We start from the raw sequence: 26,245 nt of genomic DNA, 5'->3' as shown, positions 1-26,245 counted from the left end.
CGCAATGCGTTGAGGACAACATACGGGAAGCCTATGGAAGAAGATAGGGCTGTGACAGTACACGTAGGTAATCTTCAGCCCTCCAAAGCTAGGTCCATACTGAATTTCAACTAAAAACTTGAATGATAAATTTATTCCGATAAACCCCAACCTTAATATATATGTATATATATATTGTTGTAGATTCTTAGTTTTGAGGGGCCTCCGTGGCTCAGTCGGTTAAAGCTCTAGCGCAGCGTAATGACCCAGGAGTCTCTCACCAATGCGGTTGCTGTGAGTTCAAGTCCAGCTCATGCTGGCTTCCTCTCCGGCCGTACGTGAGAAGGTCTGGCAGCAACCTGTGGATGATCGTGGGGCTCCCCCGGGCTCTGCCCGGTTTCCACCCACCATAATATAAGTGTATAAGTGAAATATTCCACCCGTATAAGTGAAATATTCTTGAGTACGGCGTAAAACACCAATAAAAAAAAAAATCTTAGTTTAGATTTTACCGGTACGCGGTAACTCCACTGAACTAGCGGTATATCTAACATGTTCTCGACAGTTCTACTTTCGGAGCCATGATTAAATTAACAGGTTATGGAAAGTTCATTTCTGTAAATCATAATGTCTTTGTTAGTCTAGCCTAAAATCATCTATGAAGGAGTCATCTTGAATCGCTGTTTAGAATCCTATCGAAAACTTAGATGTACATATCTTTACATCTTCGGGTAGAGCACTGCCCCGTAGTATTAGCAAAAGTGTAGAGCCTCGAGGTATCCAAAACTGATGATTGTTACTAAAACCATTTGTACATTGAGTCCATGAATGATCTAAGGATTGGTCACAAAAGTAGAATTTTGGCTCTAGTTCAGTCTTGGATTCACCACTAAATCATTCTCAAGAAACTGAATGATCCCCAAAACTAAACGTCAAACTCCAAACTCAATAATGATAAAATTCGACTCTTGGATTTATTTGAGTAGTACTGGTCAGCCTAGGCCTACATCTGCTGTTGGATTTATCCATGATGATGAGAGGCAATAAGAAAGGTACGAGTGTGATATTATGTGGTGGAAAGCCAAACAACAAAACATCCTAGGATAATATTTAACATGGCTATCTTCCTAACGTGCGCGCCACGATGGAAACACAGCTATGCCCAAACTTTGAACTGAGGAATGTAATCTTGTTATATTGTAACTGCGTCACAGGACCATGTCTGTTAAAGTTCTACCGGCATCTCCAAACTGGTACAGCAGCAAAGTAAGCGATGTCAGCAAGGACACATTCGTGTTCGGAGCTCGTCAGAACGTGTACGTGTATCGGCTGCACGGCTCCCACCTCGTGCAGGTGTGGGCATTTTGTGGTCACAGAGAACGTGTCACCTCTGTCACGTTGTGTCACGCAAGGGCGTCGCTGTTAAGCTGCTGTAGCGCCGATGAAGATGGCAAGGTCAAGCTGTGGGATGTGGACAGCAGAGCGGTGCTGCAGGAACATGAGTATCACAATGTTAGTGCTCCTAGCTGATACGGTCACGTATACAGTATATAGTGCTGTAATTTACATGTTAGTGCTCCTAGCTGATACGGTCACGTATACAGTATATAGTGCTGTAATTTACATGTTAGCCTGTCATTGCCCTACCTCTTGATGACTACGCATAGTCATGGCAGGGTCCCCTTCGCCCCGGTGGAAAGAATTGTAGATGGACTAAACTGATGTGTACATTGCTAGAATAACAACTTAATCTTCTCCGAAACCGGTTGATCTGCAGCTTTGTCAGGTTCGTAAATTGTGCGCCAACCTGGGTCTGACACAATTTTTGCCAAACTTAACGTTGGGGCAATCTTAGCCTTAGATGACTACGCCACGCTTCTTCATATTTGTACTGACGATCGCGTAGTTATTGCTGCGTCCCCTGTGCCCCGGTGGGAAAAACTGTAAAATTTTGGAAAACAGTTGATTACTAACCTACCACGCCGGCCCAGACACTCCTTTACAATGATTAGGTTGACCGTTAAAATCCTGAAATCTGGGATACGAAACTATCCCTCCCCTCTGATGCTAGTTTTGATGTCCTTTTGTTGTTATATGATCATGCGATGTCTGGTTTTAGTCCCCTTGACATTAGATGTACAAATCGCAAGTCAGGGAACCAAACTAGAACATGTGCTGCTGTGTTGACATGCGTGACCTCCACAAATGAAGGCAGTATGGGTCAGGCGTTCCGCATCCAGCTGCATGTTAGCGCATGCGCGCCTTGTAAGTGGGGGCCATTTCATAAATGACAAGTGAGATATTTACCTCTGGGATGAGCGACATCCCAGGGTGTTAAAAGTCAGGTGCCCTAGAACCCTAAGCATTGTAAAGAAGTACATGGATGGGCGGGGTAGGTTAGTAATCAACTGTTTTCCAAAATTTTACAGTTTTTCCCACCGGGGCACAGGGGACCCAGCAATAACTACGCGAGCGTCAGTATAAATATAAAGAAGCGTGGCGTAGTCATCTAAGGCTAAGATTGCCCAAACGTTAAGTTTGGCAAAAATTGTGTCGGACCCTGGATGGCGCACAATTTAAGAACCTGACAAAGCTGCAGATCAACTGGTTTCGGAGAAGATTAACTTGTTATTCTAGCAATGTGCACATCAGTTTTAATACATCTAGATGGGATCAGTGTGCTGTTTTAAAATTCTGACATTCATAACACTCCAACACTCCAACACTGAGTTCATCGCTGACTCTCAAACACATCTGCGCACCCCAGCTCGATGGAGCCGATCTCATTGAGGCCTGCAATCATTGAACCCAAACTTACCTGCACTAAAGACACAAGTTCTTTCCTGTGCCTTATTGGATTGAATGAAGAAGGGTGAAGTTGTTCTAGCAGACGTTAAAAAATTATAATAGTTTTCTTGAGGATTTCAATACCAAAACTCAGTTTCATTTCAAACCCAGAAGTAGGTCATGTGGCATGGTAAAATGGTTGTCGACGGCAAGGCACTTTGTAGCACCGAAGTTCTAGCAATCAGTGTGTTAATAGATGGTTTGCAATGGCAGCCATTGCTGAGGTAAGTTTGTGTATATTACCCATTGTATGCCCTTACCAGCCAAGGGCCTCTGCCCAGCTTATGACACCTCTAACAGCTTATAGACACCCAGTGGGCGATACACAAACTTACCTCAAAGGTGAGGATAGTAAATTAAGGGGACAATATTAGAGATTCCAACATAAAATTACATATAAATGAGCAGAGGAGTTTAGTCAGATTGCCGTAAGTGGGAAGGAGATGGAAGTTGGAAATCTGCACCAGAGAGAGGTGTTGATGGGTTCGGTGTTAAAATGAATGTCAGAATTTTAAAATAGCACACTGAGTCCAGTGACTAGATGGATTAACATCAGTTGTGAAAGCCTACCCCAGTCCAAGTTTTTTCTAGATTTGTGCTGCCCCTAAAATGGCATGCTCCTATCCTATTTTGTGTTAAAACAATGTTAATGAGTAGACAGTGTCAGTTGCCTCAGTTTTGAGGAGTTTTACATTTGCCATATGCGCTTAAGGATTGGGAAAATTATGGCGTGAAACTTGCATGTGTGACAGTTACAGTAAGGGCGTGACATTCATCCCTATAGCTTTGAACTGAAACTCTCTAGTTTCTGACATTGTGAATGAATGTCCTTGGATTTCAGGGTTTGGCAAGTCTCAAAATAGAAACTATAGCCAAAAAGAATAGTACATGCTTGACTTCATTTGATGCAGAAAAGGGTTCTTCATGGGTGAGGTCAACCAACTGTGAAATTTTGTCAGCAAACCTGTTTTTCCATGTCAAAATTAAGTGCCTGGGAGCAAAAAGTTCATGACCTAAAAAAATAGGTACTGGTAGACCTGCTTGTGGATTTTCAAAGACCATCCAGTTGCATGTAATCAAGTGATATGTGTTTGAACAGCTGCAGATAAACAGTGGATGGTTTTCGATGCAATTCTAACACATTGCTGTAGGCTTTCCTCAAGATGTCTTGCATTGCTTGATTAAGAAATTAAAGTTCCTCCAAACTGATGAAAACAAAAGCCTGCTGCTCCTTGATAGCTGTATGAACCAAATTGTTATCACAGATCAAAGTCAAGTTTTCCAAGGACTGGGTGGAACTGCTTCATTCTAACATGACCTGTGTCATGTTGACATGGGTCATTGAGCCTTAAAATAAACTCTGAAAGATCATTATGGCTGCCTTCATAGAGGTCTATCTGATAATTGACCCTGAAATATGTGATTTAGCCAGAAATGGAAATCATGCTGTCTCGTTTCAGATTTTCTCCTATTTTTCCCATGTTAATTTGGCCAGAAAAGGGCGTCTTAAAGACACTAGGATACCCCCCCCCTTGCACCCCCCCCCCCCCCCCCCCCCCCCCCCCCCCCCCCCCCCCCCCCCCCCCCCCCCCCCCCCGCCTCCCTATGTCCTGAAAGTTTCTGGATCTATCCGTTGGTCTGTGTCATGTTGACATATATGAATAATTGACCCAACTTGATCTGATTTATTACCCATATGTCAACATGTCACCAGTCTGTGTTTAGTCTAGATATTGACTGGTGGTCTGAGTAATGTTCACGTAGTGTAAATCTTCAACCTTTCAACCACTAAAGCCCTTTATTCAGTGGAATTTATGCATACAGTTATTACGGAAATGATTCGTTTTGTGTCACTGATGACGCAAGCTTTATAAAACTGTACCAATTATTTCCCTACACTCCATAGATCTGTCAGAATGTTTCAGAATATTGGTTCCAGAGGCGTTGGAAAAGTTTTAAAGAATTAGGGCATATTTAGTTGACCCTAAAACTATATATAATTTCATGAACATAATAGCCAAGGGCCTCACGTCAGCTCGTATCTAATTGACCCTAAAACTATGTATAATTTCATGAACATAATAGCCTAGGTCCTCACGTCAGCTTGTATCTAATTGACCCTAAAACTATGTATAATTTCATGAACATGATAGCCTAGGTCCTCAGGTCAGCTTGTATCTAATTGACCCTAAAACTATGTATAATTTCATGAACATAATAGCCTAGGGCCTCGCATCAGCTTGTATCTAATTGACCCTAAAACTGACTCATATTGACATAAGGATACTTGACGGTATGTCTAGAGCTCTGTGCATGAACATATTCAGGGGTTTAGATTACATTAATTTGGGCACATCTTGTATTGTAATATTCGGCTTTAATTTGGGCACATTCTGTATTGTAATATTCGGCTTTCATTTGGGCACATCCTGTATTGTAATATTCGGCTTTCATTTGGGCATGTCCCAAATTTTCAAGGCACATTTGTAGAGGTCATTAACTGGGCCATCTGAGTTGATGTAATTAACATGCCAAATAGTGGCAGTGAAATGAAAATTTTTTGTTGATGTTCAATGCGGTAGAAAATTTTAAACCTCCAAACGGCTGCTTTCAATGCTTTGTATTTTGGGCACACCCATTACAGTTGTGGAAAAGACATAAAACACCGATGACCAGCTTCATGTGACTGAATGTGCTTCCTGGTCTGTTCAGGTTCGAGTCTCTGCCCTGTCATGGTCCCCCTTGGATGAAGATTTAATTGTCTCAGGGGATGAGAAGGGAGCCATCGTCAGCTGGAGGCTCCAGGAGAACAGACACATGATGCTTACACCGGAGTCGGGGCAGGGGATTGTGTCGTTGGCATGCTCTACGCAGAACAGGGAGGTGTTGGCTGTTGGGTGAGTCAGTGATTAAGGTATTCAGTGAGTGACAAACTGATGGCTGTTGTACATGCGCGTCGAATGATGACGGGGGTTTTAGGCCCAGGCCTCAGGATCATGAAACAATCTTAAACTCAAGTTATGACTTCAATCATAAAATTTGGTGTTCCTTTCTGTTATTTTAGCTGAAATTTGACTCATCCCATATAACTTACACAAAATTTGAAATGTCAAGCAAAATGTTGAGCATATAACATAAGAAAACAACATTTTTAAAGTCATTTGAAATTTTGATTTAAGTCTAACATCACTGCGTGATCCCCGGGCCGGTTGTTCAATAGTGTATTAAATTTTAAGCCAGACTTAAATCTTAATACATGTATGAGTCTCGGCTAATACAAAACCAATGACATTGTAGTCCAGACTAAAGTTAATACTGGGCTTAACTGGTAATAGACTACACTTTTATTATATAGAGAACAACTGGGCACTGGCCCTGGGATGAAGCTATCTTAGACTTAAGGCAAAATTTCATTCATTAAGATTGGTATGCTCTTTTCCATTGTTTTAGTTGAAATATGTTTTTCAGTAACTTACAGAGAATTTACGTTGACAAGCAATTATTGTTATGTAAAAAATAACAATTTTTAAGTGATTTGAAAAATTTGGACGTTACTCTAAGATCACTTTGTGATCCTGGGCCATTTGTATTAGTCTGATTAGATAGGCCCCCCCCCCCTCCCTTACTCTTCTTCCTGAGGCCATGATGGCGATGGTTGTCACTGACTCCTAGCCCACTTAACTTTTGCTACATATGTATCCGGCAACAACTGGCCGCTGTCATATAAGGGACAAATTGTTGAGCATGGTAATAATCTAAAATCAAAATGAGAATCCTGTCTTATTTTTAATTTTCGTTATGCCGTGATGTTGGTATCATTTTCCTGAGGCAGGTGTCATGCCTGGTGTCAAATCTGATGTCATTGAAATAACACTTGTGTGAGGCAGCTATTTTCACATTAGTAGCAGTTAGAATGTCGCGTTGACAAATGATGTGACAAAAACATTGAATGCAAACTTCAACTTGAACCAAAACAGCTGCCACAACTATGATACCTGCTTATTATGGAATTTTGTAACATATTATACCACAGATACAAGAATGGTCTGATTTTATTGGTGTCACTGGCGAACAAAGGGCATGTAATCCATCGACTGAGAGGTCATGATGACGAAGTTCACTCCCTTGCTTGGTGCAGCTTTCCTGGAGAGGACTTTCTGTCGTCGAACAAGAGGGATAACTCTCACGGTGAGTATTTCAGATTTGACAAGCATTACATTCTTAAACGTGACTGTTGCCCTAGAAGCAAAATATTCCTGAGTGTAACAGGTATCTGTGGATTCACCCGTTCTCACTGTGGACTCACCCATTCTCACTGTGGATTCACCCCTTCTCACTGTGGATTCACCCGTTCTCACTGTGGATTCACCCATTCTCACTGTGGATTCACCCATTCTCACTGTGGATTCACGCGTTCTGGCTGTTTGTGGAACCTTGGTGACATATTAAGTAGTTGATAAAACTTGGTTTGCCGGTTGTAGTCTAACGTTCTTTCAAGTCTATATGTCCACCAATATGGTGTGGATATCTGTACGTCACCATGGGAAAATTTGTCAGCATCTTGCCTAAGGTCAGTGGTTTATCCCCGCACTCAAGTGTCTTCTGCTGATACATGTTCAAGGGGGAAATTCTTAAGCAACAACCACTACAAAAGTACAACACTACTTAAAGTGAACAAACAAATATAGAAAATACTTTGAAAGAAGAGACAGTATTTTTCTGTTTTCTCTTTCTCTCCCCTCTGTACAGATGACGATCCTCCAGGCGATGCGTCAGGAGTCGTACCCGGGGGGTGCCTGTTGGCCTCAGGCTGTAAGAACAGGACAGTTGCAGTGTGGAGCACAGCCCAGGGGAAAGTGCTGGAGACGTTCAAGCTCCCAACAACCACAGGGTCACGGCGCGAGAGGTGGGACGAGCAGGGCAGGGGAAGGATCTGGGTGACTGTGTGTTGGCCACCACACAGCAGAGCACAGTTTATCTCCAGCTCTCACAAGTATGTTTTTTTTTTTTTTTGTTCTTTTTTCTGTTTTTTTCTTGCTCTTTATAGTTTTTTTGTAATCCAAGCCAAGATGCTTTTGTATTATTTGATGTGAATTACATGTACACACGATCATTCGTTGAAGATTTTCTTAATTTCTGAAGTTCAGTAAATTGATTAAATCATGTATAATTTGCTTAAGTCTAACATGAAGTGTTTCTGAACCCCCCCCCCCAAAAAAACCTACACACTTCGTAGAACTTTAGGTGCTCAGCTAAGCATAAACACTTTTGCAACACTGTATTCCTGTGAGAATAATCTGTTCTAGTGAAAATACATTTTGCTCAGTAGTACTAGTTGTAACCTTTTGCCTCACACCACTACTATTGTCACAACTCAGTGGAGACCTGCTACAGTGGGACCTGACGAAGACCGGGAAGACGAAGTGGGAGCTTTTCAACACACGGGCGTCTGTAATCCCTGGTCATTTCCGCATCGTCTTTAACGTAAGCTGCGGAGGAGAGGGGAATGGGCTGCTTGTCTCTACTTCCATGGACAGACAGGTGAGCGCCTGAACATGTATTGTGGGCTCCCCTGGATTCCGCAAGATTGTGTACAAGTGTGATTAAGCTGAATCATGAAGATGATGAAGTTTGCACTGGTAACTTTAGCCACATTTTGGCAGATTTTGATGTGAGTGTGGTATCATTTTTTGTTTGCTTATCTTATCATGTGTGTTACAGAGTTTGGCATTTGACACTTAATTACATGTATCTAACAGTAACAGTTAGATATTCAAGTTTGTTTGGTTAGAATTTATGTCTTCAGTTTCAGTATAAATTAAATGTACAGTGTAGGACTGTTTAGGAATGGAATTCTCAGTTGTCATAGAATTAATGAGGTTGGAATATCCTAATAATCTCACCAGAAATTCGTCAGTTAGATGTACCTGTACCTGGTAATGTGCAGTGTCCCACCCCTAGCCCACACCTCACCCCCATCCACTCCCCACCCCACCCCGGCAGGAAAAGCCCTCTTTCTTCCACTTATAAATCCGACTTTCGTAAATTACTCAGCAAAATATTCTTGAATATGGTGTGAAACAGCAGTGACATGATTGCATTGATTTTGTTGCAGTTTGTTACATTTGTGCGTTTTTCAGATCGTTGTGTGGGACCTGGCTTCGCTCACCCCCAAGTTTTGTCTGCCGACCCTAGGAGGATTTGTCTATGCTGTGGAGAGTTCACCTCTCGATCCCGGTAATTTTCATGTTATTTGTTAGATTTTATTATGACTGTCGACAAAGTGTTTCATTATTGTGCCTCTTGGTCATAAAGTTTGTCAGATACTAGATCAGGTTTTTTTTTCTTGCTTTCTACTTTGTTTCCTTGAACCACAAACCTGATATGTTCTGGATTAACATATAATGCGCAAACGGGGTGTAAGGGAAATATTCTGATGGTGTGTAGGGTATAAAATTTCAATGAAATAAATAAACAACATATAAAGCATCCATCAAATATCTAAATATGTTAAACATTAAATCAATATAGTATACAACTGACCGGTTACCAATGAGGAAAATTGTACTGGCCATAAATGCTACAGATGGTAATCCCTTTGTCTAGTTATCTCCCTTGATCCAGTCTTGCTCATTGCCAGCTTGTTTCCTTAGGATCTATGTCAGGTTATGGTTTCCTCATCAGCCTTTGGATTCATGTTATTTTCCCCTCACATACATAAACCTGACTTCTTCATTTTCGCAAAATACAAGTGCTATTTAGTAATGTGTTGCATTGCAGATATTTGAAGTATAAATGGTTTTCCCTTTTATGAAGGTCAAATTGCTGTCGGTGTCGGTGACAACCTGATTCGTGTTTGGAATATCAGCGATCAGATGAACCCGTACAAGGTGACCTCTCTCTGGCAGGGCATCAAGTCCAAGGTCACAGCTGTAAGTTTCTGTTGGGCAACACCATTTTGAATTTTTGTTTTATGGGCGAGCCTACAAGACCGTTGTAGCGGATTTTGCCATATATGTGGGAAGCCTGGGGTAATCAAATGCTGCTGTATAACAGCCATGTCTAAACAATCTCTCGTGGATCTGTATAGACAAGCAAACTAACAGAAACCACATGCCAGAGAACTGAACGATTCTCTGAATCCTGTGATGATCGTGTCGATTTCGATAATCTGAGCCCTATAATTATACTCATTGATTACCCAAAATCATTCGGTAGCTGGAGACACCGCCATATTTGCATAATATCCTCTGGGTACTCAGACTTTTAAGAAGCAACGTCCATACAGGATTTCATCTGGAAACTTGTACGATGAATTTATTCAAATATGAAACAACTCTAATGCCCAACATGTATACATTACTATAAATTCTTGGTTTTACATGATACATTAAAAGCTCTCAACAGTTTCAGTGTGTGAGTGACAACGAAATTTCAGTTCTGTAAACCCGATTGTGTTTTAGTTCCTTGTGAAGTGCTCATAGCCAGTGTTCAGAATCCAACCCCAAACTGATAATTGTCACTTGTACACTGAGTCCAGCCTAACAATGATGCAATGATTATTCGCAAGTCCAAACTGCTAGCCTCAGTTCAGCATTGAATTTTCAATGAAGTTACTGTGCAGAAACTGCCTGGTCCCCTAACCATTCCTGGGAAACTGAATTGTTCCCAACACTAGCTTGCCAGACTCCAAACTGAATGATCACTCAATCCAGATGATTTGAGAGTCCTCAGGCTAGCCACAATCCAGTTGAGAATTCACAGTGGAAGCATTGTCTGAAGCACTGGATGGTCCCCACAATGTTCCTCAGAAACTGTATGATCCCCAGGACTAGTTTAACGAAACACGAAGGGTCTCCACTATCCAAATGATACAAATGAGTCCTCAGGCTAGCTACAAGCCAATCACAATGGAATAATTCTCGAAAGGAAAACTGGATTCTCCCAAAAACGTTCCCTAAAAACTGGATGCTCCCGAGGACTAGCTTAATGAAACACCAAACTGAGTGGTCATCTGTCTGTGGTGAGCGAGGGATTCTCAGTTCCGAGACTGCTAGGCATGCTAGACCTGGCGGAATTGTGGATCTGCTTGCGCTTTGCCACCCCTCCGGGCCACCATCTACCAAACCGAATGTTGTCAGCCCCTTTTTATAGCCTTCTGAGCTGAACAGAGAGAGATTTGATTCGCTGACAAAAGAAAAACTCAGATCTGAGTGGTCTGTCCACGAAGACACGTCTTGAATGTGCCGTCTAGTATGACAGGAACGCTGCTCTGACAGCAATGGCTAATCCCAGCGAGGTTTTTTTTAACTCGGCAGGTATTTTCTGTTGAGAAAATAAATATTCTTTATTCAGCCATCTTTCTAAGTAATTCCTGTATGACTGCTCTCCGAAAGATTATTTCAAGACAGATTCTTGATGATGTTTCGAATTTCCCTCCAAAAATGTGCTGTAAAGAGGCTTGAATTTTACGACAGTTGTCAGTTTCGTCATTACAACATTAAAATGACAAGATGAAAATATTAGCTCAGTACCTCAGGAAAACTGTTCTGTGGTGCAAATATTTTACACGAAAGGTATAGTTAACTGTCAGAATTCAATAGTTCAGTAGTTAAAATACAATGCCCCTTGACTGTCCTTGATGCTAGAATGAAGACCATCACACAAATGTGATTTGTTTACATCCACGATGTTCGCAGATGCTTAAAGTGTCATAAAGTGTTCAGATATCGTTTCGCTGTTTATGAATGTTTTCCGTCAGAATGGAATGAATTTAAGCATGTCCAAAAATCCTGATGTTTAAAGAGTGGGTTGGTTGATAACCTTAAACCACCCACTCTAACTTCTTTAATGTAACAGTCAAGAGTATCTGAAATTGATAAATTTTAGAAATATTCATCACATCTCATGAAGTACAACATTGACAACCTAACATTAACCGATCGGTTAACCGATAGCGAATGACATTAAATATTGAACCAATTCTGACTAACTGGGAGGTAATAACCATCAAACCTCACACTACAATGTCATGAAATAATGTCACGATCACTAAAAATAATATTCTCATCTTGTCAACAGGAAGTTGCAGAATCAAAAATAGATAGCTGTTGTCATGACAATCATACCATCATCAAGGTGACAATTTATGTTATATTCATAAAAGGATGACTTGGTGTAACTTCGTAACTACTGTAACTTCACAGTGAATCAAAACTTAGAAAAAAAGAAAGATCTTAGTTGTCTATATAGGTACATGTATAATGTGTTGCAGTTAAGCTGGCACCCAAGTAAGGAAGGCCTGTTAGCATACGGGACTGATGATGGACGGGTGGGCATATACCAGACCCTCTCTAACAAGTAAGTTAATCGGGGCACTGATTGTGTGGCCGATTTTTAAGAGGCTACAGTGGACATTTTTTGCCATAAATCCATATTAGATAAACAAGTCTAATTTGTAGCTCGCCTTACGAAGTAAGGAGAGGTCGTTTGAAAGGTTGATCAGAGGATGTTAGGGTCGAGTTTTGCATATCAAAGACCCACAGTGTCTTTTTGCCACCACAATGATTTACAACTCCATAACATATGAAGTCACTACTCTGCAATCCTTACGCATATGATAAACAGTGATAGTTGTGATGGTATAATAATTTTGGTCTTTCTTGTTGATTTAATGGCAATATCTCAGCACTATATAATCATCACTAAAGGATAATATCTGGGTATGACAGTGTCAATTATTCTACTTTTTGTTGGTTTAGAGGTCAATATTTGAATGTATCACATGTCTACAGTCAGGCTAGCTACTGGTGTTCTCTGAATGCCTTGTCTGTATTTACCAAATTATTGTGTTTCAGTAAATATCAGACTCATACCTGCACCAATTATAATGTTAAAATGATTCTTAAGGTAGAAAAAGTTATAATGTGACTTTATAAAATTTAGAAACTTTTACTGATTTTGAACAGTAAGATGAGCAAAGAGGAGGCTGGTTTTTGTGTAAGGTTGTCAGATTTTATGGGGCTATGCTAAAATAACAGCAAACATTTGGATCAGGTTTGTGGTGATTGATTTTTTACCTGAAATCTCTGGTGTGGCCTCTTTAAGATAAATTCGTACGAAATGAACTGGACCCTAACTGTGTAATGACACCCCGTTATCTAACCGCTTCACCAGTAAGCCGTAAGGTGCACACATGCTTCTGCTAGTACCTGTTTGTATCTTTGGATTTGCTGAAAGCTTAAGGTAGTTCATGTAATTCAGAGAATATTTATTTTTTCCAAGATTTTGTGTGAAAAAAAAGGATATAAATTTTCCACCACTCATGCCAACATTTTTCACATCTATGGTAATGGTTGCTTTTTGGTGTTTTTCTTTTTTTTTTTCCACATCAAATTATCTGTAATAACATTACACACATTTTCCGAGGTTTCTATGCCAGCTTATTAAAATTCATGCATGTTTCAGGCCTCCACAGTTGTCCAGTACATATCACAAGAAGACAGTGTATGTCATAAACTGGGGACCACCCTGTCCTGCTCTAGGTGAGTTGTCTCCCCTGATGCCCCTATCTGATGACATGCATTCTGTTTACCTTCACAATTTTAGACTTTTCAGTCATTAGTGAATGTTAAAGTATTTAAGTCTCATAATATAACGTAAGTTTATAGCTGAAACCTTCCTGGGGAAACTGACTGATGTCTTTCATGCATTTGACCTCTACAGTTTTTGTCATTTAGAGGATTGCTGTGGGCAATCTACCAGGTATTTTCTGGTCAGAACAGACAATGTAAGCTGCACAAATATTTTGCTACAAAATAAGATTAGTGGCTAATTAATGCTCCTTACTTCCTCAGACCCCAGTGCTAGTAGCCAGACACCCCTGTGTGTGTACAGTGTCGGGGACGGACTGATTAAGGAACATCTCCCCCAGAGACTGGAGAAGGAAGCTGTGGATTTCCACACGGTCATCTCTGCCACAAATGGTCCAAAGGTTGTTATTCCCTTATTACCTTCATTGAAAACTTCTTAATTTTTCTAATCAGTAAATCTCACTAGAGCCGTACACTATTATGACCGTGGATCAGTTTAGGTCTGACTACTAAAAATTTCTTTGGTTTTATTGTGTGTAACTCGGCCGTGATTGATCGTGATCAAAGGTGATTGAGATGAATGTTGGATAAAATGGGCCTGAAGTTGACCAGAAGTACTATGTAGTTGTGTTCCTCAGGCCAAAAAAAAAAAAAAAGAGAGACAATGGATATTGATTAACAGGAGTCAGAGTGTTTGATCATTCACTCGTTTTTAAGAGGTCAAAATAAAAAATAAATAAAGATGATTTTTATATCGTTCATACAATGACCCCTTATATCAAACTGGAGAACCTCAATTTTTGTTGGGGCCTGTGTGGCCAAGGTAGCTAGCATGCCTGCAATGACCCAGGAGCCTCTCACCAGTGCCATCACTGTGTTCAAATCCAGCTCATGCTGGCTTCCTCTCAGGTCGTATGTGGTGAGGTCTTGCAGCAACCAGCCAATGGTCGTGTTTTGCCCGATTTCTTCACGCTGGAATGCAGGCCTCTGTCATATAAGTGAAATATTCTTGAGCACGGCGTAAAACACCAATGAAATATATAAAAAAATAAATTAATCAACTTTTGCTGCATTCATCACCTTGAAGTGCCTAACATTATGACCCTTTGGTTTATGGTTGTTTTTATATGAGTAAGCTCATTTATAGCCAAAATGGCCATTGAGGCCTCTGTACTAATATTTAATGTAGATACTTTTAGGTCTTTACTGATATTGATACTTATAGTTTTTATAATTTATATACACCTTAGTCATGATGTCTAATTATGATGTGCATGTAGTAAAATATCTTGCTTTCTGTTCTTACCGGTGTGCTCTAACACTCATTACTAACTTCCTGTCCGCTATCACAGAGCAAGTATCCAATCAGAAGTGACATCAGGTGGAAGCAAGACTTCACCGTGGTAGCAGTAGGAAATGATGATGGGTAAGTCAACCTTGTGAAAAAAGGAAACTAATAAAAATTTATGTAGGTGTAGGCCTAATATTGCCATTTGTTTTCAAGAAATATCTGCTGGTGTGTATGAGAGAAACATTTGCCATGTGGTTAAATGTTGTTGTGGCAGTAACTGGTAGCTGTCCAACATGAGGGTCTTGCTGTAGGAATTTTTTTTGGAGCATTTTTCCCATGTTTTTTTGTGGTCACAGATATAATACAAAATTTACAGACAAAAAATACCTGTTTTGGCTTAACTGATATCAAGAATATATCAGACCTTACCTGACCATTTCAGTTCAGTTTCCTCCCACCATAATGCTGGCTAATGTGGTATAAGTGAAATATTCTTGAGTACGGCGAAAAACAGTAATCAAATAAATAAATAAATACGTAGATAAGTCCATATTTCAGAAATTTGCATGTTCAATTCTGAGAAAAATTTTTTTTATTGTTTTTCTGAAACTGTTGTTGTTGTTCTACGAGGTGAAGAATTGACATAAGTTTGAAGCTTTGAGCGTTGACGACTGTGCGTGTTCATCATTGCCAGGTCTGTGGAACTCTTCACCCCTCCAAATTTACGACTCATCTGTGTGATCAGACTTCATCAGAAGCTCGTCAACTGCGTCCGCTGGCACCCTCTGTACACCGCCGCCTCGCCCACCATGTCACCGTGCCGACACTGGGTCGCTACAGGCTCTAATGAGAACACGGTGTACGTGGTGGACCTGACACATATCATAGGTAAAAAGATGACCAATAATAACTTCGACTTTGTTGAATGAATTTTTTTGATGTTGACTTTTCACCTCACTTTGTGTTAAATTTTGAAAAAAATATGGTGCACGATGGATGCATATATGCAATCCTACACTTTAGCTTGTCTCTCTCTCTCTCTCTCTCTCTCTCTCTCTTTCTCTATCCTTTGGTACATCTGTTATGTTGTGGTATTTGTGCTATAACTGCGTAAAATTTTTTGATAAAATTTTATGCGCACTTTTCACTTTTTTTTAACCTACGATCATGTTTGTCAAGTTTGATTCATGCATAAGTTTTGCAACTTTAGGTGGCATACAAATTCTCTAAATTAATTTGTGTGGAATAAAACCATTTTGTTTAGAAAAACCTTGAATACTAAGTGGTATTCTTCAGACATGTATCTGTGTCTGCTATTTCAGAAACACTAGGTAAATCCAGTGATGTTGTCACGGTAACCTCTAGCACCGCCCAGCTGGAGGGCCACAGTGGGCGTATCACAGGGTTGTCATGGAGCCCACATGTTGATGGACAGCTGGTTTCAGCATCTTATGATGGAACAGCACAGGTAACTCTTCTTTAGTATTTAGTTTCACCCAACACTTCCTTTATGTTCACAGTGCCATGATTATGGAAGAAACAAGTCATTTTTGCGCTTATTTACAAATTTTGGACACAATTTTCAACCTTCTTGCACGATATTGATATAGAGTGCATTTCTATGTTTATTTATGTATTTGATGGGTGTTTTACGCCGTACTCAAGAATATTTCACTTATACGACGATGGTGGGAGGAAACCGGGCAGAGCCCGGGGAAACCCACGACCATCCGCAGGTTGCTGGCAGACCTTCCCCCGTACAGCCGGAGAGGAAGCCAGCATGAGCTGGACTTGAGCTCACAGTGACTGCATTGGTGAGAGACTCCTGGGTCATTATGCTGCGCTAGCGCGCTAACCAACTAAGCCACAGAGGCCTGCATTTTTAGGTAATTAACTCCTAAATGACAGGGGTTGTAGTTGTAATGTATGCTTTGAAGATGAGCACAGATCCTGAATGGTCAGCACACAATAGTCTATGGCAAGAATAATGATTATTAAACTGAAAGAGCCAGATAGGACTGATGTTTGGTCTGTAGTGTATGTTGCATGGCTCAACAAATGACAAACACAAGAACAAGTGCATCAGCAGATTCATTGGACTGCTTTTGGTGTACAATTGGTTTGGTTTTGGCTTTCCATTGGCTTGCTTTTGACTTGCCATTGGTTTGGTTTTGGCTTTCCATTGGCTTGCTTTTGACTTGCTATTGGTTTGGTTTTGGCTTTCCAGTGGCTTGCTTTTGAGTTGCCATTGGTTAGGTTTTGGCTTCCCAGTGGCATGGTTTTGGCTTGCCACAGATAGAAAGCTGTTTTTATTCTCTCTTGTAGTATTTAGATTAGCTGTGACAAACTGCTGTTTAAGTTGTTTTATTAATTTGATACTCAAGAATATTTCACTTATACTTATATGATGTTTGGAGGGTACTGGGCAGAGCCTGGGGGAACCCCTGACCATCTACAGTTTGCTGGAAAACCTTCCCACATACGACCGGAAGGCATCATGGCCTGGATTTGAATTAACAGCGACTGCATTGGTTATGGGCTTCAGGGTCATTGTGCCGCACTGGTACGCTAACCACATCAGCCCCGAAAGGCCCCAAGTGCTTTTTAGATGAATTATTCACTTATCCGGGGGTGTTAGTGCGACATGTCATTGATTATCTGCCGAATGTTGCAGCTATCATGAATTAATGCCTGTTTTATTATAATCTCTTCTTTACTCATTTTGGATCCAAAACTTTTAAAGTCATTCGCTTTATTGTTCATTAACAAAAACATCTTTTTCCAGGTTTGGAATGTTCTGAACAAAGAGCCAGTGGCAAACTTTCGAGGACACATCGGTAAACTGCTCTGTGCGGAGTGGAGCCCCCTGGAGGAGGATGTGGTGATGACAGGGGCAGACGACTTCACCTTGCAGGTGTGGAAAATATCGGAGCAGGAAACCAAAACTTGTCCGGCTGGTGAGTGATTTGTTATTGAAACGCTTCACTGTGCATTGTGAGATGTGTATAGATTGGTCGTTCGAATGCAAGTTTATGTGGAATGTACGTCTTTGAAAAGCTTTGTTGCAAGATTATGTGGGAAATGCTTACATAAACGATAGATCCATCAATTATTAAAGAAGTCAATGAGAATATATACCACTGTAAATGGCACGATGCACCCTTTTTAAATATCTCATAATTTGATTGTCAAAATGTGTCAGGTGAATTTTCCCTGCAACAAATTCTTTTTCTGTTTATCTTGTCAAAATACTTGTACTTGAATGATTTTTCAGATAAAACCATAATTATTTTATTCTTGTCCTTTTGTAATCTTCATGTCCATAGAACTATTTCAACTTTTGTCTAGAAATACCGTCTATAAATGAGTTGATGCTTGAAATTTTCAGGAGAATTGGAATAAAAAAATAGATTTTCAATACTCAAGTAAAGTTACAAGCTGTCTCAATTTCGTGCTTGTATTTTAGGTAAACGAAAAAGTAAAGGAAGATCAAAAAGCAAGAAGAAAGGCATAGAGGTGGAGAAAAGCCCTGATACCTCTAATACAGACATTCAAGGAGAAGGTGTGCAGTTGACTCGTGAGATTGAAGAGCTCCTTGCGGTCAAGAGAAGACAACTCTTGGCAGAATGTAACTCCACAGATGTGGATTCTGATAGTCATGGTAAGTTTCAAGAATTTTTTAAAAGAATTCATAAGTCTATGACTTCATTGGTCAGGGGTCTTGATCATCCAACCAATGGGGGCCATAAATGTCATTTTTTCACCAAGTGTTGGCAAACATGGTGATGATGTTTTGTGAAAATGGCACTATTTTTTCTTATTGAATATGTATCACCTGAAAATTGACCAAGCTAGTTCAGGATTAAACATTTCAACTAAAATCTTTTGTCAAGAAAAGATGCTTAAGCCAAATGATATCTAGATCCAAGAGTAGCTGAAATTATTGTCTAAAATATCAGACTCATTCCGTACAATTTAAAGTGATAATTTGATTCTAAAGTTTGAAAAATTTATAAAGTGAGCCGCATTATCAATTTGTAAAATATTTACCGATTTTTGTACCGTGACTCATGCACAGTAAAGACTGATATTTTTTTTAAGAATTTTGTCTGTTTGGATTACAATGATACTGTAATTCTTCAACCTTTTTTCGGGGCCTACGTGGCTCAGTCGGTTAGCGCACTAGCGCAGCGTAATGACCCAGGAGCCTCTCACCAATGCGGTCGTTGTGAGTTCAAGTCCAGCTCATGCTGGCTTCCTCTCTGGCCATAAGTGGGAAGGTCTGACAGCAACCTGCGGATGGTCGTGGGTTTCCCCCAGGCTGTGCCCGGTTTCCACCCACCATAATGCTGACCGCCGTCGTATAAGTGAAATATTCTTGAGTACGGCGTAAAACACCAATCAAAAAAATCAACCTTTTTGCAGGTTTGTGATGTGTTGATTTTATCATATTTTAAGAGCATTAGCCTGTGTAGACTGATAAAATTATATTTTTTATGAAGCCCTAAAACAGACCAACCCTACCAGTGTAGTTTTGTCTCCTGTAATCAAATGAAAAAGGTATAAAAGTTGCTCTTTGATATGCAAAATGGTTGAGGAATATGGGTAGTACAAATTTGATTGGATTTGTGCTGATTGATTTTTTTGGGGCGAAATATCTCTGATATCTTGTCTTTCACATTGTTCAGAATTGAATAAGACACACAAATTTATTTTGCCTCGCAGAATGCAACATGGTAATAATCCTCAGGAATCCTTTAAAAATGCAAAAATTTGAGTGAGCAGAAGTGGTTTAGGCTACTAATAAAGAAACTGACACTTTTTAACCTGCATTTTGACAGGCGGAGTGTCTGTACAGAGGCCAGTGGAACTAACAGTGGCAGATATCTTAGGAGAAGTTGCAACAGCTGATGAAAGTGACGATGAAGAGGAGAGTTCAGCAAGGGGGGATAAATCTAAAGGTAAGAGCTTCGTTAGCCAATAATTGATCTCTGCCACAGAAATGAAAATGGCCAGTCATTCTTGCAACAGCAGCAGGATTATTTTCTGAAGATTTCTGTTAAAGTACATGTAAAATGAGACCCTAGCTTTATACTAGATCTTCCTTGTGGAAGTCCTTGTGGAAGAAATCGTATGTAACATAATTGCACCTGGAGTGGCACGTTATTCTACTTGCATGTTGCATGCAATCTCATTTGGGATAAAAATGCCAGCGGAATTTTTTTTACTTCTATTTTCAACTTTGAAATGGATAGTAGTGAAGGCTTACAATATCTTTCACTTCTAGTTTATACAACAATCTGCATCAAACAAAGATTTAATTGCTCCCACTTAAGTCAGTGTAATGTAGCGCAGCGTTCTGTGGTTAAACTTTTGTAGGTGAGGATCCACTTGATGTAATAGCATATTCCTTTTAAACCAATGTGTACATTTCATAGTTTACAAATTTGGAATGTGTGTTATACTGCACTCTTCTTCAGACAGAAATGTCAGTTTCGGTACACAGGTTAGTTTGGTATGCAAAGAGCAGACATCTGAATATATCTCTCCTGAATTTCATTGCTGGAATAATTCACAAATTGTGAATGCTTTATCTTGTTTTATATATATATATATATTGACATATTTTTTTTTTTATTGGACTCTGATGCACAAGTTTCTTACCACATTGATTTTTCTGTAAAGGCCTTGAGGAAAAATAGTTTCATTGTAAATTGACTGAGATACCTTCGATAAATAAAGATGTTATTATTATTAATGTATTTGGATACAGATGGTGCATTTGTGATGTTTAAAAATAAAAAAAATTAAAAAAAAAAGACAATATGCAAGACTTTAGGAGCCAGAGGTAGCGTAAAATAGAAATAGCCTTGATGCATGTGTTGGTGAATTTTTGTTTATGTATGCAACAATGGTAGCAATGTACTGTGTATGTGTAGGTAAAATTTACTGTATTTGTTCAAAAAATCTGCCTGGAAAAGTGCATTTTTAGAGCCATTTAAGGTCATAAAACAAGTTTATAAAACCCACGTTTGAAACAATTTTCTAAGATATGTAGGGCTCTAATAATCAGGTGAGGTGAGTTACTGATAGCAATGGATGTAAATTTGTCATTGTATACATTAGGTACTAAGAGTTTAAATGAGTGTAAGTATGAGTGAGTGATTATGGCTGCCAGTCGTCTTTTGATATGAGGATGACAACATCCTAAATCAAACAAACATCATTTCAACAGACGCTGTTTAAACCTGGTGAAATAAAACAAGAATCAGTTGAAATTGTAAGTCACATGATACACAGCTCATACAACAATAACCTTAAAATATACTATGTGTTAATAACTTCTACAGTATCACCAGCATCACTGTCAAATATCACAATTTTACAGACTTAATTTTTTCTCTTTGTATTGCTGTAAGATGTTGATGTGTTTGCATGAAACTTTAACACAGTTCAATATCTTGCATCTCCAGAAACTTTCTACAGATGACCAATGGCTGCATGAATATTTATGCGAGTTATCACTGTCACTAGATCTTAAAATATGCTATCAGAACTGTGTTTCTCCTCAGTAGAATTGACATAATCTTTAGCCTGTACTCAGTGGGCCATACTGGAGTTGTGATTCCAAGAACTGGATGACAGGTTGCAGATATTTAAGAGCCTGAAATGAAAGCTGTTAAGTTGTGATATGCAAAGTGGTCTGAAGTGCCTTTGTTCTTCTTTGAAGGAGAAATGCGATTATCACACTTCGCACTGAACATTAGCTGTGGAATTTACACGCTTAAATTCACGCCTCTCAGAACAGCGGCGTTTTAAAAAGCCTTCTTCAAGATGCAGTTTAATAATACATGACTAATTTATAGGTTTTGCATCATAATATCTGAACTTTGTTGACTTGTGTTTTTTTTTCTGCATAATTCGATAAGCGATCAATTTCATTCTCAGATGAGGCAGTTAAACCTGTGAATTTACTTGGATTGGTGATAACATATATATACTAATTTTTCAACTGCCTCTGCAACTAATATTTTCAAACATTCTGAGATGAATATGGGTGTAGAGAATAAAGACCTGCATCTTTAACAACACAAATAAATATTTTTTAGCATCTTTTTAAAATAATTATATGCATAAATTCAACTGAAAAAAGTTGGTGAAAATGTTGATGATTTAGAAGTATATTTCATTTTAAAAAAAAAAAAACAATACCAAACTAAAGGTTTGTATTCATCAATAAATAATAACACTTCAAGTTTAAAAAACATGGCCTTTTTGATGTTTTCATAATCAGGGCTAAATTCAAGTAAACAAAATCGCATACATTGAGGTTACAACTGGAAGGCCCTGCCATGCTATCAGTTTTGATCAATCAGACGCCAGTTATCTTTATACACGCAGATCTTCCGCTGTTTCCGCTTACGTCACCCGAGCCCTCGTTAATCATATGTGCTTGGGTACAAGTGAACTGTTTCCGGCGTGTCAGGGCCTATCCCATAGCTGCGTAAGAATTTCAGATTAAAAATTGAATTATTGAGTTACCAAGGACATGAGAACAAAACAGCTGTGGCCGTTTCATCTAGATCTGTTTCATCGAGATCTGTTTCATCTAGGTCTGTTTCATCGAGATCTGTTTCATCGAGATCTGTTTCATCCCCCCATCCTGAATAACACAGGTTATATTAATTGTTGTCTTATCTTTTTAGGAGTGTGCTGGTGTGAGGGATTGATCATGTGTCCACAAAGATCAAAAGTACTGCATACATATCCCTCATCTGCTTTTATTCTTTGAGCTTTTTGAAAATTTTGCAGAGCCCATGATGCCTCTTTTTGGAAGTAACCTTGAATACGATAACCGCTTTCACTGTATACCATGGCCATAGATAATATCGCTTTGTAGCGCACAGAATTGTGATAATCTTAATATAAAACTTAATAAAACGTATCTGTGGTATGATGTGAAATTTATGTTCTTATTACATAGCTATAAATATGGTACAGTGAAATCAGTTGCATTTTACAACGGGGGCTGTCTTGTACTTTGAGCGATATTGGATCCTGGAGAACTGTATTGCTTTTGTATTGTACGACAGGAAAGGGAGGTAACTTTATAAGCATTTAGGGGCACATGGCGTTGTTTATTGTTTGCTCTCCGAATTTCTGTAAACATCGGCGAAGTGTTGACAAAGGAATCAATTTCATTATCTGTTGATTTCCAAATTCCGCACAGCACTATTACAGTGAATATGGAAAAGGATTTAGGAATATTCAAGCGCTAGATACAGACTGGGTTGTGCAACAAGAACAGGGTGATTGAAAAACTTCCTCCAGGCCAGCTGAATCTGTATGTGTATCTTCAATCACATTTTTTAAGGGATATGAGAGTCAGTTGACAGCCTGAGCTTTATAATAAATAGGTCATTGTGGAGTGTTTTTTACATTATGCTGCGGTACATGTATTCTACGCGTCGATGTTGTGATGGAAATCGACTTCTGACTCGTCCAGTACAGATTTCCAACACAACATGGACCGGTGCAGTATCACCCTACAATGTACAAAGCACTTCACAATACCCTAATAGGGTTATATTTCATGAATGTATACCGTAATATGGCGAGGAAGGGAGTGGACAAGAAATGACAGGTTTCTCCATTCTTCCTCTTCCTTTGGCTGCGCAGACTAACATTTGTTGAAGGCCACTTGTCTGCCCCCAGTACGCTGTGCATATCAATGTGTCAGGTGCGGGAAACCATGCCTGTAACTGGAAACAGGTGGGTGATTTACCCCAATCACTGCGATTTCGGATTCCTCCGCCCTCGAAACTGGCCACCTTGGTATAAGTGAATAATTCTTGAAAATGACATTAAACAACAATCAGATAAACATTTATATATATATATATATATATATATATATATATATATATATATATATATATATGTATATACATATATATATGAACAACCTTTTCATTTGTTTTGAGCAGTTTATTACTAACCCACAATAAATTTTGATGTGAGTGGGATGGGTTTGTAAATACTGTATTTGTTATTAGATTGAATGTATTCCCAGGATGACTTTCGTCTTATTTTTATATATCTCTGTTATAATGTCCGCCTTGTCATTGATGATCTATATTAGGTACATTTCTATCACGAAAACACAAGAGGTTACCTGTGTGTGTGATAAAGCAGGTGTCAAAACATGATAAATGAGGTGTTACTTTTTTCAGGTATAATTTGAAAACATGATACCTTATGGATGTTACCATATTTATCCACGTGTTTAGACGACAGGTTATTGTGGGTGTTACTAAAATGCATGAGGTTTCCATAGCAACTGTCATTCATTAGTATTCGTACCAGTCATGTGTGAAATCCGCCATAATTTGCCGATCAAATGAGTTGTTGTCATTGTTCAGCTGATAATGAAATCATAATTAGCCGAAACATTTGATATGCCATGAAAAAATGGGTTTCATTCACTGATACATGTGAACATGAGGATATTTGTTATTTGTAGATTTGAAACACTATTGCTTGGATGTGAATACTAAAACAAACAAAGTTAAGGGTATGTGTTTGCTCAGTGCCCAGTTTAACGATGGTCATTTTTATTTGTTTTAATTTGTTGGAAACATTACGTACAAGTCCAACTTTGTTCTGGACGACTTAAAGGTGGAGAAAACATAAAAAGTTCAGATGAAAGAGTGCAAAAAGTTATTCCAGATTCTGAAGGAAACCACTGCACCGTTTTTCAGTACAAACTTCCTGTTCTAGTGCTGTTTCTGAACATCAGTAGCCGGAATCAAAACCTTTGCTTCTGAGCAATACATTAGAACTTTAAAGGATACATAAAAAGGAACTATAAAATATGTTTCTATGCCAAATGAAGAAAATTATGCCCAGGAATTTTTATAAAAAAAAATTTCATTTTGGGGGTATTTTTTATACCTGATAATTACCTCTCTATATTATGCATATTTTCCATCAATGCTCAGATTTTTTTAGAAATTATATCATCGTTGGTCTTGCTCAGAACTCAGTGAGCACCCGGATGTGCCTCGAGCCCGGTGAACCAGATGGCCACAGTGTTATGAAGGTGACATGTACACAGATTCTACATGGCTTTTACAGGTCAGCTTAGTGCCTCCTCCTCCACTGGAAATATTTATTGACAAAACTGTCTTTACAAAGTTTCTTGAGATGTTCCTGAATCTGTTTAGTATTTTCATTAACATATGAAAAGGTGGAAATCGTCCGATGTTGTTCAAAGAAAAAGCTTCTTCAGGGCTACATCACCTAATGGTGATGACGTGTGGCTTCAGTTTGTTTTCAGTTTCAGTTTTTCTGTCCAGTTTTTTGGAACTTGTATTGCATTTTTTACCAACCTGTCATAGATCAGTGGAACAAACTTGTTGATTAAAAGTCGAGTTGTGATGTAATAAATGGAATCTTGCAGACAATAGTGTATTTAGTACTCACTTTAATATTATGTTCTACGTAGGAAGGTGTGACATCAACCTGCGGATGGTTGTGGGTCCCCCCACCCCCCAGACTCTGCTCGGTTTCCTCCCACCATGATGCTAGCGCTGTTGTATAAGTGAAATATTCTTGAGTACTGCATAAAACACAAATCAAATAAATGAATAATATGTTCTATTAAACGTGATACTTTTATAGGACATTATACTTTTTTGTTGACCTGACATTGAGCTCAACAGAACCCTCCCCCGCCCCCCTCCTGAAGATTTATAGCAATAGGAGAATCTGAGTAGCTCAATTAATTGCAATGGCTATATTATGAACCAGATTTGCAACTTGCATTTCAGACTTTATTGGAATTGATTTTGCAATTGTCTACCAGCTAATTGAAAGCGACAGATCATGATTGAAACCTACAGCATGTACAGTACTTCTAGAGCTATTAGATTACACTATATACAGTGCATTGCAAATTCATCACTTAGTTGTGGAGTTATTTTGTTAAGTTTGCGGGGCGTATGATGCTGGTAGATCGCTTACAATCAGGTTTATTGCTGGAAATTATCTGTAGGTTCACCTAAACACTCAGACTAAATCTTTCAGTCAACACAGAAAAAATGTGATAAAATTTTATGTAAAATAGTATGTGTCAGTAAAGATAAAAAATGTCTTTGCAGCATGAAATACTTATGCCAGAGTGAATGGTACACCTGGTCTGGTGTTCATTTTCAGGGGAAGAAAGATAGTGAAATTTGAAAACAAGTTATAGATAGTCATGAACATGAAGTATTACACTAAAACACCCCTTTTTGTCTATTTAAAAGCAAAAGATTTTGAATGACTGAAATTGATATTCCTTACATTAGTGCATAACATTTCAGACTGATTTGGATGGTTAGGCCTTTTATTGCACTTGTCTGATATTGGTGCTCTTTTTTTTCAAAGTTTCTGAGCGTTTCACCTTTTTTTTTTGGTATGGATAAATGTTAACTTCAAAAACAATGCTTGACATAACAGTTTTACAGATGTTTGCTTCTGCTTGGTGACCTCT

At 39.0% G+C, this 26,245-nt stretch overlaps 1 protein-coding gene across 1 annotated transcript in view; it reads left to right on the top strand.

Annotated features, from left to right (window-relative positions):
* The first annotated feature begins 1,196 nt into the window (after positions 1-1,196).
* The window catches only part of LOC135473417 (gem-associated protein 5-like), a 113,319-nt gene continuing 88,270 nt past the window's right edge, over positions 1,197-26,245 (top strand). Inside the window, exons 1-16 of the mRNA XM_064753267.1 lie at positions 1,197-1,491; positions 5,539-5,723; positions 6,860-7,014; positions 7,576-7,819; positions 8,205-8,367; positions 8,967-9,063; positions 9,643-9,758; positions 12,101-12,186; positions 13,294-13,370; positions 13,683-13,819; positions 14,771-14,844; positions 15,404-15,597; positions 16,032-16,177; positions 17,495-17,666; positions 18,176-18,370; positions 19,551-19,670. Coding sequence (XP_064609337.1) covers positions 1,198-1,491; positions 5,539-5,723; positions 6,860-7,014; positions 7,576-7,819; positions 8,205-8,367; positions 8,967-9,063; positions 9,643-9,758; positions 12,101-12,186; positions 13,294-13,370; positions 13,683-13,819; positions 14,771-14,844; positions 15,404-15,597; positions 16,032-16,177; positions 17,495-17,666; positions 18,176-18,370; positions 19,551-19,670 — 2,455 coding nt within the window. The 5' untranslated portion in view covers position 1,197. The remainder of the gene's footprint in view (positions 1,492-5,538; positions 5,724-6,859; positions 7,015-7,575; positions 7,820-8,204; positions 8,368-8,966; positions 9,064-9,642; positions 9,759-12,100; positions 12,187-13,293; positions 13,371-13,682; positions 13,820-14,770; positions 14,845-15,403; positions 15,598-16,031; positions 16,178-17,494; positions 17,667-18,175; positions 18,371-19,550; positions 19,671-26,245) is intronic.

The sequence above is a fragment of the Liolophura sinensis genome, chromosome 8, assembly GCF_032854445.1.
Source record: "Liolophura sinensis isolate JHLJ2023 chromosome 8, CUHK_Ljap_v2, whole genome shotgun sequence".
Taxonomy (NCBI): domain Eukaryota; kingdom Metazoa; phylum Mollusca; class Polyplacophora; order Chitonida; family Chitonidae; genus Liolophura; species Liolophura sinensis.
Note: the sequence above shows the minus strand (reverse complement) of the source record. Positions and strands in the feature narration are given on the sequence as shown.